Here is a 21,048-nt window from a genome sequence, read left to right on the forward strand (position 1 = left end):
TCGTCTTCAATAAGGGGTTAACTAGCTGAACGTGAGTAAGTTTAAGTGGCAGCACCTTCTCAGTGATGCCTGCGCGCTTGAGGATATCTAGAAACTTCGGGGGAGGCAGGCTTAATAGGCAATCAGGGAACGTGTGGGTGGGGCTGGGGAGTCAATGAGGAGAATCTGTGCAGTATAGTCTTGCCACAGGCTGGGGAGCACAGGAGACCCTAGCACCACTCTTTAAGGGAGAGAATGGGATAGAGTCATTTGAAAGAGTTTTTCTTCTTTTTTCTTTCTTTTGTTTTGTTTTTGTTTTGGAGACGGAGACCTGACTAAAATCGGCGAGTGCCGGCGCACCTGGGCAGTCTGACGACGCCCGCCCCCACGCTCCAGACCACCCAGGTGCCCGAGCAAACGCCTCCCTCCGTCCCCTCGCAGATGTTTCCTCGGAGCGCTGAAAAAGCTTTCAAAATAGTAAATGTAACTGATGTCTTTTTTTGAGTTTAAAACAAAAACACCAACAAAAAACAATAACAACAACAAAAAACCTCTAAGAGAAATGCAGAGATGTACAAACTCCCGTAGCCACGTCCCGCGAGGTACCCAGCCCCATCCCCGCGTTCCCGCCGGCTAGGGACTCCAAGTCCCGAGCGGGGCGGGGCGGAGGGGCGGGGCGCGCCCGAGGACGCCACGGGGCCGGAACTGCGCAGGCGCGGGGCGGGCTCGCGGGCGTGTCGCGCGCCGGGCAGTTCGCGCGGGAGTGGGGCGCCGAAGGGCCGGGGCTGCAGGTCGGTGGGAACGGAAGCCGAAGCCGGGAGGGGAGGAAGCCAGGATGGCGACACCGAGCAGGAAAACGTCGACCTCAAGCCCCCTGGCCTCCAAGAGAGCTCTCCCGAGAGATCCCTCGTCTGAGGTCCCGAGCAAGAAAAAGAGTTCGGCCCCTCAGGCGGCGCCGCCGCCGTCACTGCCGCTGCAGTCGTCCGGGCCTTTCGTGGAAGGCTCTATCGTCCGCATCGCGATGGAGAACTTCCTGTGAGTGGCCGGAGGCCGTGCGGCGGCGGCAGGGGAGGCGAGCGGGCGGCCAGGCGGCGGGCACAGGCTGCGTGCGTGCGGGAGTGGGTGGGTGGATGGATGTGTGCCTGGCTTGGGGATCTGGCGGTAAATTCGTGCCGGGGTTGCCGGGAGGGTGTTTACTCGCAGGCTGTGGAGATAGACGTGTTTGTTGATGTGATAGGTGTGTGTCTTGTGTGATGTGGCTTTTAAATTCTTAACGCCAACGTTGTTTGAAGGCGTCCTATGGCGGCCAGTGGACGTAGTAGGGATTAGGTCTCTTCCCGCTGGGAGTCACGGCCTAGAGAGGTAGGGTATAATCTGTAATTCACAAAACTGGGCCTTGGGAACTCAGAGAAAGCAACAGTTTAATCACAGCGGCAGTGGTGCTGTGGCGGATTCCTGAAGACTAAGTAGTTGCCAGGTAGACAAAGATGGTGAAGGTTGTTTCGGATAGAGGTTGAAATGTGGAGGAAAATTAAGTCTTACTCTCATTTGTTGCGCCTTCCTACAGACCTTTGACCTCATTCAAATCCGGCTTTCTTCCCTGGTTTCTTGCCTCTTCCTCCAGACAGCTAATAATCAATACTCTAGAATTTAGTAAATATGTTCTAACACAAATGCCGTGTTTACCTCTAGCACCTTACAGCTTATTTGATTAAAGTCTATTTTTTTTTTAAGATTGCACGGAGTGGCGTAGGGGAAACAGAATTGCAGTAGCAATACCAACATTATTTTTTCAAGCATCGTGTGCCAGGCATTGAAATAGGTGCTTTATTTACACAATGCTTTCGTTGGTTTCTCATAACTACTTGTATTATCTCCACTGGTAAGCTCAGAGAGGTTAATTTGCCCACGTTTACAGCTAATAAGTAGCTGAATTACTGTTTGAATTCAAATCAAGAAAGTTAAATATAATCAAATGAAGTATCTACCATAACAATGTATATGTGTCAGGATGCCATTGGGGCCCAAAGATGAAGTGGTTAATTTCATCTACAACTGTGAGAAGGGCTTTGTACTGGAAGGTTTAAAATCTTAAAAGATGGGAAGAGCGTTGTTGACAAAGGAACTGCGTGAAACTGTTTTATTTAGGAAGTTTCCAGCATTTTAGTGTGGCTAGAACATAGAATGTGAGTGAGTATGTGGACAGGGTTGATACTGAAGTTGTAGACAACTGTTGAGGATCTCTGTTTACTATGATGAGGAATTCCAGCTTTATCCTGTAGGCAGCCAGGATGCATTTTAAGCAGGAATGACATGCGACTTATATTACTCTGGAAGCAGTGTGAAGGATGATTTAGAAAGGGTGCAAGATTGGAGGCTAGAAGGCTTTTACAGTATGAAGGCAGAGCTGATCAGGGTTTGAACCTAGCAGTGTGAAGTAGGAGATTTGTAGAAGAGATTTGATAGGGTCTGGCTGCAGATTGTGACGCAAGAGGGTAAGGGAGGGATGCAGCATTTTTCTCAATTCTCTGCCTTAGCTAATTGGTCAGATGTAGTGCTATTCAGAAGGAACAATTTGGGGAGGATAATAATAAATGTCTTTTGGATCTTGTGACTTGAAGTTTGCTGTGGGGCATCTGAAAGATCTTCCGTAAGCAGTATATAAGGGTTTTGAGCTTACAGGAAAATGTGGCAGGTGAGAGATTTGGGGATCATGCATATAGGTGATGGTTGAAATTGCAGAGGTGGTTGAGATTGTCCAGAAGGAAATATAAATAGGAATAGAAGACCCAGTACAGAGTCCTGGAGGAAAACCAGCATTTAAGGATGAGGAGTAGAACTTGCAGACTGAGAAGGAACTGTTCAGAGAAGAAGGGAACTGTGGGAGAGTGTTATCAGAGAAGCCAAGGAAAAAGAGTGCTTCAGAAATATCTTCTGTTACAGTAAAGTCAGATAACAGGACGGAAAAGAGCTCATTGCCTTTAGCAATTAGGAAATCTTCGACTCTTTGATGAAGTAGTGGAAGCAGAAAACTTTGCAGTTGTAGAAGAATGAGTGTGAGGAAAGAGGAGAAAGAAAAGGGAGCTGGAAAGTGCATAGCTCAGTGAAGTTTTGTTTGTTTTCACTATGAGAGGACTTTGAGTTTTAGAGATGAAGTAGGAGCGGTAGGCTTAGAGAACCGAAATGGCCTGAAAGAGTGTTCAAGGGAAGGAATCTTGTGATTGAACCAAGTCGAATGGGATTGAGAGTGCAGGGAGAGATTTCTAGGCAGAAGGGATAGCATGTGCAAAGGCTTGGAGAAAGAAGGAAACGAAATAGTCAAGAACTGAAAGAAATTCACGGTAGGTAAAATTTAGAGGTCTGATTAGAGAATAGAGGAAGGAGGTAGAAAGTAGAAAAAGATGAATTAGAGCTAAATTATGAAGGGGCTTATTTTTTCCTTTTTTTTAAAAAAAATAGTGATGTCAGGTTTGCACGTTTACCAGCATGATTTGGTAATTGGATGATGGAGGGCCGCTTGCATAGCGGTGAAGGAGATGGTAAGAATCAAAGATGATGAAAAACTAATGCTTAGGTTTCTGACTTGGGCAGCGGGGCGAATGATGTTATCATTCTCTAAGAAACCACAAGAGTGGTTTTTGGTTGGGAAAGATGGTGGGTTTAGTTTCGAATGTGTTAAGTTTGAGGTGACTATTGTGGGACATCCAAATAGAGTTCTTGAGGAGGTAATTGCATATATAGGCCATCTGGGCTGACTTTCAACATACAGGTGCTACCTGAGGCCATGGAGAATGCATAAGATACCAGGCCAAGTGTGTAGATGAGAAGAGAGTGAGCTTCTGATGGTAGCTCTTTCAGGGAGAGCTCAGAGAAAAGGGAATTCCCAATAAACGTAGAGTCAGAACAATTTTTTTTAATTCAGAGGCTGTATTTTGTTCTTGGTAATTTTTCCTGTTTATAATATTTGTGTATATATTATAGGCTGTAAGTTCTCATGCTTTTTCCTGTTATTTGTTATTGTTTTCTTAAATACCAGTTGCATCACTATTTTAGTAAGTCAGTTGCATAGAGATTTCCCATCAGGAAATTTATTAAAAGAATGAGGCTCCATGTGTTGGGTGTAAGAAGTCCTAGGTCAGGTAATATTCCAGATGTCTGAAATTCCCAACTAGTTTACTTTAACCATTGTAAAGGGTTCCTTTAGGACTCAGCTGTTAGCAGAATAAAACATCTGAAAAGATAGGTAGATACAGTGTAGAGATGTGGGATTGGAAATGTGCCAAGAAATACTTCTCTTTACCACCTGTATTTGTTTTATTACCACCTGACATTTCAGATTATTAATTCGAGTATTAAAGTTGAAGTGTGCTTGGTTAAATTATTTAAATACTTAGCATGTTAGTAGCAAGCTAAGCTTTTCTTTTTGGGGCATTTATTGGCAGCTAACTGAAACCCTGTGGGAACAGAACATAATTTATGGGTTCCACTTCAGGATATTCAAAGACAAGATAGAAGGATATGTGAGTCAGCATTTGCTTCACATTTTGCTAGAGCTGTCCCTGAGGACCAGTAAGGTGTAGATGGTACTGTTGCAGGTAGAGTGCTGGACAGCATGCTGCTTTATGGTATGAGGGAATGTCACAAAAGTGGTTGGTGATGATGTAGTCTTGTTTTTTTTTTCCCTTAGGAATAGAAGTTACTCAGTTGTATACTAAAAATAGATCCTTTGGTGAATGCCTGCAGCATATTAAAAGAAATGGATGTTATTTTTGAAAAATTAATAGTAAAGTGAAACTATTGGGTTGAAATATCTTCAGTTTTCTTATTATAATAAAAATAATTTGAATTGTTTCAAATATTAAACAATGAGAAGTTGCTAGTAAGCATTTTAATTCCAAGAGAAATATAAATGTAAAATCCACAGATTTGGGATGAGCCATGACTTTGCTTACATATAACTTGTTTTAAAATTATTTGTACAGCAAATGTGATGTACTCTTGCATGTGTTACAATTATTAAAGAATAAATAATATCAAACTTCGCTTTATTCAGTAGACTTAGTATAAAAAAAGAAGTCTTATTTTCTTATGAATGTTCTTATTTTAGATATACATTATCACTTTTTCATTTCTCCTGCTGACAGATTTTTCATTCTAGTTATTAATGACCTATAAATGACATTAAATTACTAAGGTTAGCTGATTTTTAAAGGAATTTGAGGAAGCCTGTATAATGATAAGGCAAAGCAAGAAAAAATGCATTGGTAAGAAAATATTCTTCATCTTTTATCTCTGCTTAGTAATTTCATTTCTTTATAATTTAGAACGTATGATATCTGTGAAGTGTCTCCTGGACCCCACTTGAATATGATTATTGGAGCTAATGGAACAGGGAAGTCCAGCATCGTGTGTGCCATTTGCCTTGGACTAGCAGGCAAACCAGCTTTCATGGGACGGGCTGATAAGGTGAGTTAACATAAGTACTTTTTAACAAAATTCAAAGCCATGAATTGCTTTTAGTAACAAATCAATTCCTACATCTCAGTTCCTTGGTTATAATAAATGTGTTGTGCTTGAATATAAATAGTGAAGTTGGTAGATAGAGACACTGGGGGGAAGACTTCCATTTCCAGAAGTATGTTGCATTATATGGTATACCTAGAGAATTTTCCAAGTATGTAACACCTGCAGTCTTAGAAATGGTATAAATATCTTTTAAAATGTATTGCTGGGCTTGTGGAAAGGTGAAGTAAGTTTACAAAGGTGAAAAAAAAAATGTTTGAATCTGAAGATTTCAGTAAGCTCTGGAGTTGTTTCCCCAGGGGTATTTGCTTGCATTGCACCCTGAAGCCTGGCTTTGAATTGGTTACATGGAGTTGGGGGTCCTGAAGGTGAGGAAGGGTTAGAAGATAAAATTAGAAGCCAAGTGCTCTGTGTAGCAGGAAAAAACACCACAAAATGGGATAGCAGAGTTACTTATCTCATTGTTAGCTCTGAATAGAGTGGAGAGAAGAAGAAAATTTTCCAAATAAGCCTTAATGTATACACTGTAATTTTAATTTAAAGTAGTCCCAGTTGGTAATATTTCCTGGCAGCTGGCAGAAGCAAATGTAAATCCTCTGAAGGAAAATACCTTCAATCCAGTCCTCAAAAGAATTCTAACATAAAGTTCCAAGAGGTTCATGAATCCATACCTAAAAAAAATTCACAAAACATAGGAGGAAATGAGTTACCAAAAATAAAAGCTAACAAAAACAGCAGACCTGTTTTACAATCAGACCTACAAAGCTTGTAGATATAGAATGTAATATGGAATATTTAGTTTGTTTAAGGAATTAAAAGAAAGTTGCAAGTTTAACAAAGGAATAAGTAACAAAAAGATGAAGTAAATTTGAAAAAAAATCAAATAGAGCATAAAGAAATAAAAATACATGAGGATAGAAACTTGGTAGACAGGTAAAACAACAAAGCAGACACATTTGATAATCTGTGAACCAAAATACCTGACAGTTTTTCTAGAAATGCAATATAGAGAGTAAAGGGAAAGAAAAAAGGTTTGAAATCAAGGTTGAGACCTGGTAATTAAAGGAAGGTAATCCAGTATAGATCTAAGTGTCTCTAAAGAGAGAAAATGGACTAAGGAAGAAGCATTATTTAAAGGAATAATGGCTAAGAATTTTCCAGAAATGTTGAAAACCTGAGCATCAGATTCAAGACACCTCATATATCCCAGACAGGATAAATGAAAGCAATACACAAACAGACACATTGTAGTGAATTCCATAGTAGTAGTAATATGGTCTCAGAATGGGAACGGGGGTGGGGTAGTAAAGCCTGAGATCCTCACTAAAGGACTTTGAAAGTATATAATTTAGGAAGAATGATCCCAGAAAGAAAATCTGAGAGGTTAAAAAAAAAAAATGGTGAGCAAAAAAAAAGGGGGTAAACATATAGGAAAGTTATATGTAAACTCTGTGAAATAATACTGATGTCTCATTTGTCAGATTTTTGGGGGTGGGTAATTAGGTTTGTTTATTTTTAGAAGAGGTGTCTGGGATTAAACCCAGGACCTCGAGCATGCTAAGCATGTGCTTTACCACTTGAGCTACGCCCTCCTCCCTTCATTTGTCAGGTTTTTAAATCAGAGAACTAAATGTTGCCCTTCTGGAAAACAGGAAGGAAATGATCAGAATTAAAATATTCTATAAGTTTGTATTATTGGGAGGAAGTTAAGATAATTGGTTAACTTCAGAGTTTATTAAGTTGAATATGCATGTTAAAATGGCTAGAGTAAACCATAAAAAATTGAAATACATAGCCTCCAAACAAGAAAGATCTTTAAAAAATAGGATGAGAGAAGTGGAGTAGAAAATAACCACTGCCCAAGCAACCCAGGAGAAGTCTTAAGAAAGGAGAGGGAAAAGGAAAGAAACAGAATTGTAGAAAAGGAGATCATTAAAAAATATAAGATAGTGGAAATACATGTACAATACAGTCACAATAATGGTGTAAATTCTTGTTAAATGAGAAAGTCTGTTAGAGTAGATAAATAGAGTTCAGTTCTATTTTGTTTACTATAAGCATATCTAAAATAAAAAGGTATAGAGAAGTTGAAAGTAAAAGGATGAAAAAATATTTACCAGGCAAATATACAAAAGAAAGTAGGTCTAGCTGAATTAATAACAGGCAAAACAGAATTCAAAGCAAAAAGAACTTTTAGAAATAAAGATGGTCATTAAATATTGATGAAAGGTCAAGTTCAGCAAGAAGATAATTCAGTTAACTTGAATTCACATAATCTCACTCCAAAATAAAATAAGCAAAATTGCAGAATTCTTAAAGACAAGAGATCCATCATCATAGTGGAAGAGCTATTGATAACCAGTAGATCAATCAATAAGTAGTAAGAATATAGAAAGATGTAAACAGTTAGCTTGAACTAATGGACATGTTGTAAACACTGCACTCATCAGTTGGAGAAGGCACATTCTTTTTAAGCAGGAATGGAGTGTTTCTTAAAATTAACCATATACTGAGCCATCAAGCAAGTATCAAAATTTATCAAAGAATTGCTGCTACCACATAGACCGTATCTTCTGGCCACAATGCTATTAAGATAGAAATAATAACACTAAAAATTTCCCATTTGTTTAGAATGAAACATTACTTCTATATTATATACAGATCAAAGAAGAAATCTAAATGGAAACTGAAAGGTAGGAGAGGAAGTTAATAACATAATACACAATGATACAATAGGGACCACAAAACCAAAAATTGACTTCTGAGAAGATAAAGGGGGGTAAGGAGAGAAAAGATACAGGAAATGGCAAAAAGTAATAGTTAAGATATGTTCTGTTGTGATCCAGAAAAAAACCCAAATTTAAGTGGTTTAAACATAAAAAAGACTAATTCTTACTCTTTCTCCAGTATAGGCCATCTTTGGTCACCTAGGTATTTAGGTTGATGAAGTCTTCATTTCAGTATATACAGTTGACCCTAAACAACGCAGGTTTGAAACGTGAGGATCCACTTATATGTAAATATTTTTCAATAGTAAATATATATGTTCTACTCATACTTAATTGGACGAAGCAAGTCATGAGGCCATAACTAGGATCAGAGAAAAGAGCAAGGGCAGTCCTACTATTGGCTTGAGAGGAGAATCAGAATATTCATGAACTGCCCTAATGACTACCACCAGGGCATTACAGGAATGCAGCAGAGGTTTAAAAGCTTATTTGAGAATATTATGAGAAACTTTATTCTAATAAAGCTTAAAATTTTTTACAGTTGTGGATATATATGTTTTTATGACTATTTAAATGATCAAAACTTACTCTTAAGTAGAAAAGATAAATTAGCCAGTAAATTTTTTCTCATAGAGAACACTAGACAAAGACAATTATGGCTTAGTTCTAACAGCAGTAAGTTCCTATTTTATGGAGAGAATATGACTCTAGGTACTAAAAGCAGTCAAGGATAGAATGAAAAAATTACAAGCCAGTCTCACTCATGAATCTAGAAACAAAAATCACACAAAAAAAGAAACTTCATGTTGAATTTAATAATACATACACCATGACCAAGTTGAATTTATTCAGAGAATGAGAGATTGATTGACTATCAGGAAACAAATGAACATAATACATCACATTTTAAAGAAGAAATATATCATCTCTGTAGATAGAGAAAAAGCATTCAATCAAATTCCACAGTAATTTATGGTTAAAAACTTTTAGCAAACTAGGAAAAGAGGAGACCTTTCTTAATTTCGTAAAAGATATCTATGAAGATGTTCAGGAGCAAATCAAGGTTACCTACTGTCACTACTATTCAACATTGTACTGGAAGTTCTAGGTAGAACAGAAAAAATACGTGTTGGAAAGAAAGAAAACTCATTCACAGATTATATTAGTGTCTGCATAAAACCCACAAAAGAAATTCCAGATAAGCCTTCTGACAGATTAATATGGATATTTACCCGGATTATTAAAGATTATATAACATAAACACTGAATCTGTGGGCACCTTGATCTTGGACTTCCCAACCTTCAGAACTGTAACAAATATATGTTTAAGCCACCCAGTCTATGACATTTTGGTTTTAGAAGCCCAGAGTAAGTCACGGACCTTTTCACATTCTTTAACTTACTGAGGACTCCAAAAGCTTTTGTTCTGTGGGTTATGTCTATCGATTAGAATTAATAATAAACTTAGAAATAACAGATTAGAAATAAAAACTGGGAAGCAAAAAAAGTTATGTAACAAAAATTAGTTGCATTTCTACATACTACACTGAGCAGAAAATGCAATTAAAAATGGATATTGTTTACAGTAGCAACAGAAGTATGAATTACATAGCATAAATCAATAAAAGACATGTAAGATCTATATGCAGAAATTACACATTTTATTTAAAAACATTAAGTGGAGAGAAGCACTGCATTAATGGACAGGAAGAACTAATATAAAAATGTCTTTCTTCATATATCATATGATATCCCTTATATGTAGAATCCAAAAGTGATACAATTGAATTTGTTTACAAAACAGAAACAGACTCACAGACATAGAAAACAAACTTACGGTTACCAAATAAGGTCGGGAGTGGGGAGGGGTAAATTAGGAGTTTGGGATTAGCAGATTCTAACTACTATATTTAAAATAGATAAACAACAGTGTTCTACTGTATAGCACAGGGACCTGTATCAGAATCATGTAATAACCTATAATGGAAAAGAATATGAAAAAGTATATATGTGTAACTGAGTCACTGTGCTGTACACCAGAAATTAACACATTGTAAGCCAACTATACTTCAAATTAAAAAAAAAACTAAAAATAAGCTAAAGGATATATTGTACAACACAGGGACTATAGCCAATTTTTTATAGTAACTAAACAGTATAACCTGTAAAAATTGTGAATCACTATATTGTACACCTTTATGTTGTATTATTATACATCAACTATAGTTCAATAATAAAAGATACCAACCATAAAAAAAGTCATCCTTCTATTTATGTCATCTACGTATTCAGTGTTATTTGAGTCAAAATCCCAGTAGTGTCTACAAATTATAAGCTGGTTCTAAAATTTAGATGGAAAACCAGGGGCCAAGAATTACTAAGGTAATTCTAAAGAAATAGAACAAAATGTTAAGACTAGATGCTGTAAAACTCTTAGAGGAAAACATAGGCAGAGCACTCTTTGACATAAATTGCAGCCATATTTTTTTTGGATGTCTCAGAGTTATGGAAATAAAAACAGAAATAAACAAATAAGAGCTAATTAAACTTAAAAGCTTTTGCATAGCAAAGGAAAGCATAAAACAAAATGAAAAGACAGCCTACAGAATGGTAGAAAATATTTGCAAATGATGCGACCAACAAGGGATTGGTTTTCAAAATACAGTCAGCTCACACAGCTCAATATAAAAAAATAATAATAATAACCCAATCCAAAAGTGGGCAGAAGATCTAAATAGACATTTCTCCAAAGAAGATATGCAGGTGGCCAATAGGCACGTGAAAAGATGTTCAACATCACTAATCGAGAAATGCAAATCAAAACTACAATGAGGTATCACCTCACTCTAGTCAGAATGGCCAACATCAAAAAATCTACAAATAATAAATGCTGGAGGGGGTGTGGAGAAAAAGGAACACTCCTACTCTGTTGGTGGGAATGTAAATTGGTGCAGCTACTATAGAGAACAGTAGGGAGGTTCCTTAAAAAACTAAAACTAGAGTGATCATATGATCCAGCAATCCCACTCCTCAGCATGTATCAAGAGAAAACTCTAATTCGAAAAGGTAAATGTACCCCAGGGTTCATAGCAGCACTTTTTACAATAGCCAAGACATGGAAGCATCCTAAATGTGTATAGTACAACCTAGCCATAAGAAGGAATTAAATAATGCCATGTGCAGCAACATGGATGGACCTAGAGATTATCATGCTAAGGGAAGTCCATCAGTCAGAGAAAGACAGATACATCACTTATGTATGGACTCTAAAAAAATGACACAAACTTATTTAAAAAACACTCACAGAAAACAAGCTTATGGTTGTGAAGAGGAGGGGAAAGGGAGGGATAAATTGGGAGTTTGGATATAAACTACTCTGTACAGAATACATAAACAGCAAGGTCCTAACTGTATTTAATAGCTTATAGTGACCTGTAATGAAAAAGAGTATATATGTATAACTGAATCACTGCCATACAGCAGAAATTTATGTAACATTGTAAATCAACTATGCCTCAGTTTAAAAAAATGGGAAAACAAAAAATAAAATTTAGGTGAAAGAATAAAGGGCCAAGAATAGCTAAGATACTTGTAAAGAAATAGAACAAAATGGAAAAGCTTGCCTACCAGACATCAAAACTTAATACACAATTACAGTAAGTTAAGACATTGTGGTGTTGGTTTAAGAATGTGTGATAGACTGTTGTAATGTGACCAAATAAAAAGTCCAAATACAAAGCCATGGTTAGTAGAAGCTTGATTGATGACAGAACTGACATTGTAGATGAATGGGGGAAAGATGAGTAAATAGTACTGAGACAACTGGTTATCTGTACAGGAAAAAGTGAAATTGAGGCCTTTCCACATACTTTAACAAAAATCAATTCCAGGTGGATTAAAGAGTTAAATGGGATTGATAAGAAGTTTTTAGAAGATACTGGTAATAGAAGAGACTGTCTTTGTGACTTTAGGTTAAAGAAAAATTCCTTAAATAAAAGTATAGATGGCAAGGGAAGAGTTGATAAATTCAGCTATAATAAAATTTAAAAACTTCTGTTCATCAAAGGAAACCTTATAAAGAAAAGACTAGCCACAAATTGGGAGAAGGTATATACAGCACTTACAACAAAACATTGGTATCCAGACTATGTAATAAGCAAAAGAATAACTCAGAAGAAAAATGGGCAAAAGATATGCTCGGATGTCTCACAGAAGAGGCAACCCAGACAACCAGTAAATGCATGAAAAGATGCTCAATTTCATTAATTATCAGAGAAACAGAAATTAATACTGGCATGGTATATCCAACAGACCCATAAAAATTCTAGCGGTGCCATGTGTTTATAAGGATATAGAGCAGTGGGAACTCTGATGCATTCTTGGTGGGAATATAAATTTATACAATCTCCTTGGAAAATGATAAGGCATTACCTAGTAAATCTGTAAGTGCATATATCCAGTCCCTCAAAAACCTCCTAGGTACCCTAGTAAGCTCTTGTACATTTATACTAGGTGAAATTATGTAAATATTTATAGCAGTATTGTTTGCAATAAATTATAGTATGTTCATATAAAACTGACTTGTATGACAGTTGAAAATGAATATATGTATATATATGCATGGCTGGGACATTGTGCTGTACACCAGAAATTGACACATTGTAACTGACTATAGTTCAGTTTTTTAAAAAAGAGGCTAAATAAATAAATAAAATTGAATATTATATGACAGTAAAAATAAACCTTAGCTCATTGGTTAAATATCAAACCTATTTTAAGGAAGAATGCCATCTTGAAAAAATAACATGTAATATGAATTTGTTTATGGAATGGTCAAAAACAATATACTTAATGTTTAGAGATACATGTATATAGTAAAAGCAAAACATGATCAGCAGATGAGTTCAGAGATTACATCTGTTGAGAGAGAAAGATGCAATTGGAGTGAGTTACACAAAGCCTGTCAGATACACTAATAGTGAACAATTCCTTAAATTGGTAGATACATGGTTGTTTTATTATTACTTAAATAGTGCATGAAGTTTATATATACTGTTTTGGTACATATTGCACATAAGAACATGTTTTAAAAAGAAAGTCTAAAAATTGAGTTGTTACTCCACTGTAAAATATTTTTAAAACTTGAAATAACTTTTTCTAAAACTATTAAAAGGGGGAAGGTATAGCTCAAGTGGTAGAGCACATGCTTAGCATGCACAAGGTCCTGAGTTCAATCCCCAGTACCTCCAAAAAATAAATAACTAAACCTAATTACCTTCCCTCCAAAAATTTTTTTTCTTAATTATAAAAAAACTATTATAAATATTTCAGTATTATCAAAATAATATCACAAGTTTCTTAGCCAGGCTTAAAAATTTAACATAGGTTATGAGATTGAGTTATATACCCCTTAAGATTATAAGTAAACCTATTCAGAATATAGTTTCTTTAATGTTATATAGGAGGCATTTTTGAGGTAGAAAACACACTGCCTTATTAATGGTTAGCTTTGTAACCTTAGTCAATTGTCTGGGCCTCAGTTTTATTTCAAGGAAAAGGGATTCAAGTAGCTGACTTCTAAGGACTAAACCAGATTTTTATAAATATTGATATGTAGTTTTTAAATTGTCAGAAATCATTTTTTTACATCCTTACCTCTCTGTAATAGTCTGCTGAATTGTACTGCAAGAGCTGTGTAATCAGAATGGATTGGGCTGTGTAAATTTTCACCAACCTTCCCATTTATTTTTGTCATAAAGAAAGACACATCTCATCCTTGATTGGTAGGGCTTTTAAAGGAGGCTGTGGAGTACAGTGTTTCTTAGATGACAGATTGCAGACCTCTGGGTATCCACAGATGTATTTAGGGCATGTCCAAGTTCTTGGCAAAAATCTTTTTAATATTTTATTTTTATTTAAATGCAAACAAAAATTTAACACAAGCATATTCTGGACCACCTGTATGGATAGTTTATAATAAGAACTGCCTCCTAATTTTTTTCTTTTCTTCCATTTGGCACTAAGTATTTTAACTGTTGCAGGCTAATGAGCAGAAGCCACTCCTACAACAGTGCCATTGTTTTCCCTATCTATGAAGAACCTGAAACAATTTAAGTAACTTGGTCGAGGTCATCAGCTTGTATGTGGCAGAGTTGAAATTTGAACCTAGATGCTGTATGTTAAAGCCTGTACTCTTGGTCATTAAGCTATACTTTATTGTTACAGGAACAGACTTTCTTTTTCATCTTTCTGGGCCTCAGCTTCATCATCTGTAAAACGGATATAAGATATACCTCATAAGGTTGCTCATGAGTATTAAATGAGAAAATTGTATATAAAGTGCTTAGCACAGAAGCATATAGTAAAGCTTAGTAAATATTAACTGTTCTGATTATAATTGTGAATATCACTGTCATTACAACTTAAAAAGACAATTATTTGTAAGTTGTATTTTCTGCAACTTTTTAGTATTATTTACTTATAGCTCAATTTAAGATCCAATCTGATTTTTTTAGGCCCAGGATCTTTTTTCATACTTATATACGTATAGAAACTAGCTCACATTTGCCTATTTTGCCATGTAAATTGTGCTTACTTAAGTTGTATTTACTATGTATATTGCTCTTTTTAAAAAATTCCTTTGTGGTAGTTATATCTTAAGTAATAACAGGATGGGTACTATTAGAGTGATTGTTAATATTTAATCTGTGCAACTCCGTAGAAGTACCCAGGATCTGAAGCCGATTACCTGGGTTTAGGTTCTTGTTTGTACCACTACTGGCTTTGTCATGAATTTTGTAAGATTCCATCAGGCAAGTAAAAGGGTCAATAAATGATAACTAAGATTATTATTATTGTCTGTGGTTGGAAACAGTGGAAGAGCTTAAATCTCTGAAAGGCACATCAGAAAGTGATGGAAGTGAACATACAGAGTAGTTATTGAAGGACTCCTGATCTGACAAATAATAATGACTGCTGAATCACTGTAACCTGGAGATGTCATCACACAGCTCACTTTGTCTTTTTTATGTCTTAGGTTGGTTTTTTTGTGAAGAGAGGATGTACCAAAGGCATGGTTGAAATTGAATTGTAAGTGTTAAAAGTGCTGAAATCACTTTTTCCTGCATAATTTCTTAGTCTATGTTCATGCTTTCCTGATGACTTTAGTAAGAAGTAATAATACATTATTATGGCATACATACTGGAAATAATATTTGAGGAATACTTTAGACAAGTTTTTTTAATGTATCTTTTAAAACCTAAATTGTAAGAATTTTCTTTCTGAAAAAAATTCTTAAGGAAATTACAAGTTTATGGGAGATAATGAAATAGAAATATACCTTTGTTAAATATTTATGAAGAAGTTGCAGCATTTCTTACAAATTTAAGATGTCTTTTTTTTCTGGTTTTGAAAGTAATACTAGAAAATACAAATAATGTAGAAATGTATAAAGTTGAAAATGAAGGCCTTCTTGCTGTAATTTTACTTCTAGAAATGACCATTGTTAATAGTTTGGTGAATCTCATACATGGCAAATACTTGGCATTTATGTCACCATTTTCCATTCCCTCCCTCATGATAGAAATCAATAATTCATTATGGTTTTCTTTTCCCTCCAACTTAGATGTTCTCAAGTTGCCCGTCTTGGCAGCCATTTCTGGTAGAGTTAGTATTCAAGATGAAACCTGTTGACCATCCTTGGTGTATATACTTTTCAGTCTTTTATATGTGAATATGCACATCTTTTGGATGATATTTAGAGTGTTGTTTTTTGGAGTGTTTTTTAAGAGTCATGGAATTTTATTTAGCTGAAATAGCTCTTGAAGATAATAGCCCTGTCATCTTATAGGATATGAGAAAATGATGTTTTTATTCAAAAATTGTTGGAAATTTAAAAATTTATGTAGAGATGAGGAATAGGCATAGGCATACATGGAAGTAAACAGAAAACAATTAAGAGATTACAGTCAACTTATTAAAATATGATGATAGTGTTTTTACTGAAAGATAAAAATAGAAAACCAAGACCTGAGTAAATGGAGAAGTTCCTAAAAATATCAAGTTGGAATCACCATCAGCATGTCAACCCTTTCCAAACTAATGCATAAATTTGATACAATTCCAGTGAGAGTCTCAATAGGTAAGTTTACAAGTTGATTATAAAGTTTATCTAGCAGAATAAACGTGCCAGAAAACCTAAGAGATTTTGAAAAGCAGGATCACGAGTAAGACATTTGTGTTAACAGATGTTAAAGTGTACTATAAAGATGTTAATAGTGCAGTATTGGTACAGAAAATTAGAAGAGCAGAATGGCGAAAACAGGAAGAGATCAATGTATATGAGAGTTTAATTTATTGTAAAGGTGGCAGTTAAGCATGGGGTATAAATTACTCAAATTGAGTTGAAATAATTGGCTGCTAATTTTTTAAGACAAATTTAGAGCTTTATCAAATAATATATACATAAATAAAATCTTGATATGTTAAAGGCTGAGTGAAAAAATGCGTAACTTTGAAAGTAATAGAGAATTTTTTATATCTTAGGAAAAGAAAAGGCCTTTCTAAGCAGAGCAGGTTAGCCAATAACCATAAAAAGGAAGTTAGGAAACTTAGGTTCCACAAAAATCTAGCTAAAAATAATGGTGCCATACCTAAAATGAGTGACAAATGAGAAGACAAATTTTTAGCACAGATAACACATACATGTCTTAAAATTACTAAAACATCAGTGTTTCATTAAGTCAGTAAAAATTATAAATAACTTACAAAAAACAATAGAAAATAAGCAAGGAAATCTAATATAAAGTAAAATAATGGTCAGTAAGTATAAAAAGAGGCTACATATCACTAGTTATCAGAGAAATCAAAATGCGGATTTTTTTCCTCTTAGAAAACTTTTTAAATGAATTCAATAATATGAAGGTACAGTAAAGTGAGTCCTGTCTTGCACTGTTTGTGGGAGTGTAAGTGCTATATCCTATTTGACAGTATTGGATTTTAAATACAGATATTCTTTGATCCAGTTACTATTCTAGAGAATGTTTACTCATTTGCACAAAATTAGCTTTTTCCTAATTTTAATGATGAAAATTATAAACAACCCAAATGTCCATCACCTAATAAATAACTAAATAAAATACCATATATCCATGCAATTATATATTATTCAGTCACAAAAAGGATTGAAGTACCGATAGATCCTATAACATGGGTGACCCTTGGAAAGATTATGCTTAGTGAAAGGATCCAGACACAGAAGATTGCACATTGCATGATTCCGTTTATATAAAATGTCCAGAATAGGCAAATCCATAGAGACAGAAAATAGAGGAAAGAATGGGAAGTGACTGATTCTCAAGTATGGGCTCCTCTTTTGTGTGATGAAAATATTCTGGACTTAGATGGTGGTGATGGTTGCACAACTTGGGGAATGTATTTAAAAACTATTGTCATTATACATATTCTTTCAACTGTACACTTAAAAATGGTTAAAATCGTAAATTTTATACATTTACCACAATTTTAAAAAACATTGAATTATTACTTTAAAATGGTGGATTCTGCAATAGGTGAATTACATCAAATTTTTAAAAATAGGTACTTACCTCGTTTTACTGCACTTGCAGATAACTGATTTTTTTTTTACAAATCGAAGTTTTGTGGCACCCTGCATTGTCATATGATGGTTAGCATTTTTTAGGAATAAAGTATTTTTAAGGTATGTACATTGTTTTTTAGATGTAATGCTACTGCACACTTAGTAGACTACAGTGTAGTATAAACATAACTTTTATATGTCCTGGGAAACCAAAACATTTGTGTGTCTCGCTCTTGCTTTATTGCAGAGGTCTGCAACCTAACCTGCAGTGTCTCTGAGGTATGCCTGTAATTGTCAAAGATACTCCTGGGTTAGCTTTGGTACCATTGATTGACCACAATGGTTTGTTAGATATTAAAACTAAAAAAAATCCCAAGCCAGGAATATTTATAAAATACAGAAGGAGTAGTAATATTTAAGTTTGAAAAGTTCATTATGGATGACTGCAGGTCTTAAGCACTCCTGACTTTCTACTCTGAATCACCAAAGCCCAGTTGTCCTCTTAGTTATCTAAAGAGTTAACTACTTGGTGTGCAGTAGCTACTAGGTGTAATAAACTGGCCAGGCCACTGACCACTAACCAGAGTTCGGTTACCAAATTTGACACAAGGGGAGATTTCCCTTTCCCCGGACTCACCATGGTTATATTGTGATCACTTGTTCCATTAGGCTCCACGTGGCTTTGAGAATACTAGATACAAAATGGCTCATTATTTGTTGTTGAAATCGTCATTGCTTTTGAACAAACCCATTAACTGGCCACATATCCATTGGGTGGAATGGTAGATAGAATAATTTCTGACATGTATTTATGCAGTAATTTTTCAAATATTTATTGAGTACATTGGGGATGCAGCAGTCTGCCATCATGGAATTTGTGGTTAGAGGCATGAGGGGAAGACAGATAAACAAATAGATGAAATATATATTGTATTACATGGTGATGAGTGCTACGGAGAAAAATAAAGCAGGAAAGGTGGTTAGGAGATACCAGAGTGAAATTTACAGTATTAAGTAAGGTGATCAGGAAAGTTCTCACTGAGAAAGTAGTATTTGAACAGAGACTTGGAGATAAAGGGATGAGCATGGAGATATTTGGGGAAACAGCATTTCAGGTAGAGGAATTTATAAATGCTAAGACTCTGAAGTGGTACCCAATATGACTGGATTACATTAAACAGGAGAATAGTAAAAGATAAATTCTGAAAACACCAGGGAACCAGCTAATAAGACCTTGGAGGCCAGTGTAAGGACTTTGCATTTATTTTGAATAAGATGTGAAGCCACCAGGATTTGAGCAGAGAGGTGGCATAATCTAACTTAAACTTTAACCAGACCATCTAGGTTGCTGTGTCAAAAACACTGTAAGAGAACAGAGGCAAAAGCAAGGATATCAATGTAATGACAATATAATAACCCTAAGAGAGATGAAAATAGCTGAGGATTTGCTCACAAATTGAATATATGGTGTAGAAGAAAAAGAGGCATCAAGAAAGATAAGTACATGTATAGTTAGTTAGCTGACAATCTTAAGAAGAGTGGAGTTTCTGTTAGCTGAGGTAATGAAACCTGCCTCAGGAGGTTTTAGGGTAAGATCAGAAGGTCGTCTTGGAGTATATCATATTTCATGGAATTAAGATACTACCATTTGTCAAATGAAGCTCCCAGTTAAACTGTGAAACAGTTTGAAATGTGCATCCCAGTTTCAGAAATGTTAAGGTGTGAAAAGAGTAACAAAAACAGCTGCTTTTCAGAGTAGGTAAAACACGGAGTAAAGTTTTGAGATGCCTGTATATAAACATTCAGGTAGGAATGTTGAATGGGCAGTTAGATTTTTAACCTTTCGTTAGAAGTCAACCGAAGATAACACATTATGAGAATTGTCAGAGTGGTTGAAGTCACCAAGGGAGAAGGTATAGATGAAGGAAAGAAATCTAAGAACTAGCCCCTGTTGCACTGTGGCATTTAGAGGTTGAACATAGGAGAAACTAGGAAAGGAAACTGAAAAGAGTTTGCTTGTGAATCAAAAGAATATAGTGCCTGGAAAGCAATTCTTTGAATAGTTTGATGAATAATGTGTCTGATGCTGATGATAGATTGAGAAAAAGGAAGACAGAGAGCTTAATTAGATTTAGCTCATTGTTGGCCTTGGCAAGGTTTGGGGGAGGTGGTGCCTTTAGATCCTCCTATTGAATGTTTGGGAAAAGCCTGTTGAGAATATTTGTGAGCTGAGAACTGAATGATAACCATAAGAACTGGAGTAGACTATTAAGGGCAGAAGGAATAGTTTGTGTAGAGGATCTAAGTTTGTTGTTTCTGAGGAATAGAAAAATGGTAGTGTAGCTGGGGTGAAATGAGGTAGAAGTTTGATACCATTTACTTGGTTGGGGATATTTCCTTTTGTTCCTGATCTGATGTTCTTTTAATTAGGATTAGCAGATGAGTTTTACTTGCATCTTTTGAATTAAACATATTTTAATTGATAAATTCAATTAATTTCCTGATTAGTCAGTTTTGCATTCTTAGAGTAAATGCAATATGGTCATAATTTTCTTTTGATTGCTAAATTTGGTTCTCTGATGTTTTATTTAGGATTTTTACATCTGTATTTTATTTGTGAAATATTTGTTGTTTGAATGTTTGGTTAAACTTACTGATAAGATCATTTGGGCCTGGAGTTTTTAACTATTGATTAAATTTATTTAATGATAATGGATTATTTAGTTTTTCTTTTCTTCTTGAATCACCGTGATAATTTATACTTCTCTAAAAATTTTTACCATCTTAGCTTTTAATTTTTTGACTAAATAATAGTTTCCTATGTAAGTTTACTATGTTTGTATTACATTGTATCATATATAATATATATTATCTAAGTGTCTCTGTGTTTCCCTCTTTCATTAATTTTTTTCATGATTTGAAAAAAATTGATGTTTTATTAGTCTTTCAGTGAATTAACTTTTGCATTGTTTTTGTTTTATATCATTTTCTATTTAAAAAATATTTATTGAGTTATAGTCAGTTTACAATGTTGTGTCAATTTTCATTTTCTATTTCATTAAATTCTGTTCTTTATTAATTCTTCTCTAAACTTTTGGTTTCTTTGGTTCTTTTTCTAATTTCTTAAAATGGATACTTATTGTACTAATTTTCAGTCTTTTGTTTTTTTCCTAATAAAAATAGTTAAGGTTAAAAGTTTCCCTCTCAGTATTGCTTTA

General features: G+C 35.1%; 1 protein-coding gene across 5 annotated transcripts in view; it reads left to right on the plus strand.

Moving 5' to 3' along the window:
• The first annotated feature begins 704 nt into the window (after positions 1-704).
• The window catches only part of SMC5 (structural maintenance of chromosomes 5), an 87,956-nt gene continuing 67,612 nt past the window's right edge, over positions 705-21,048 (plus strand). For 2 of the 5 annotated variants that reach the window (XM_032477808.1, XM_032477809.1), the window contains exons 1-3: positions 707-1,014; positions 5,304-5,445; positions 15,268-15,320. In XM_032477808.1, the coding sequence (XP_032333699.1) occupies positions 815-1,014; positions 5,304-5,445; positions 15,268-15,320 (395 nt within the window). In that variant the 5' untranslated portion in view covers positions 707-814. Of the gene's footprint in view, positions 1,015-5,303; positions 5,446-15,267; positions 15,321-21,048 lie in introns of all 5 variants that reach the window. The other 3 variants (XM_032477810.1, XM_032477811.1, XM_032477812.1) reach the window with 2 other exon arrangements.

The sequence above is a fragment of the Camelus ferus genome, chromosome 4 (assembly GCF_009834535.1).
Source record: "Camelus ferus isolate YT-003-E chromosome 4, BCGSAC_Cfer_1.0, whole genome shotgun sequence".
NCBI classification, from domain to species: domain Eukaryota; kingdom Metazoa; phylum Chordata; class Mammalia; order Artiodactyla; family Camelidae; genus Camelus; species Camelus ferus.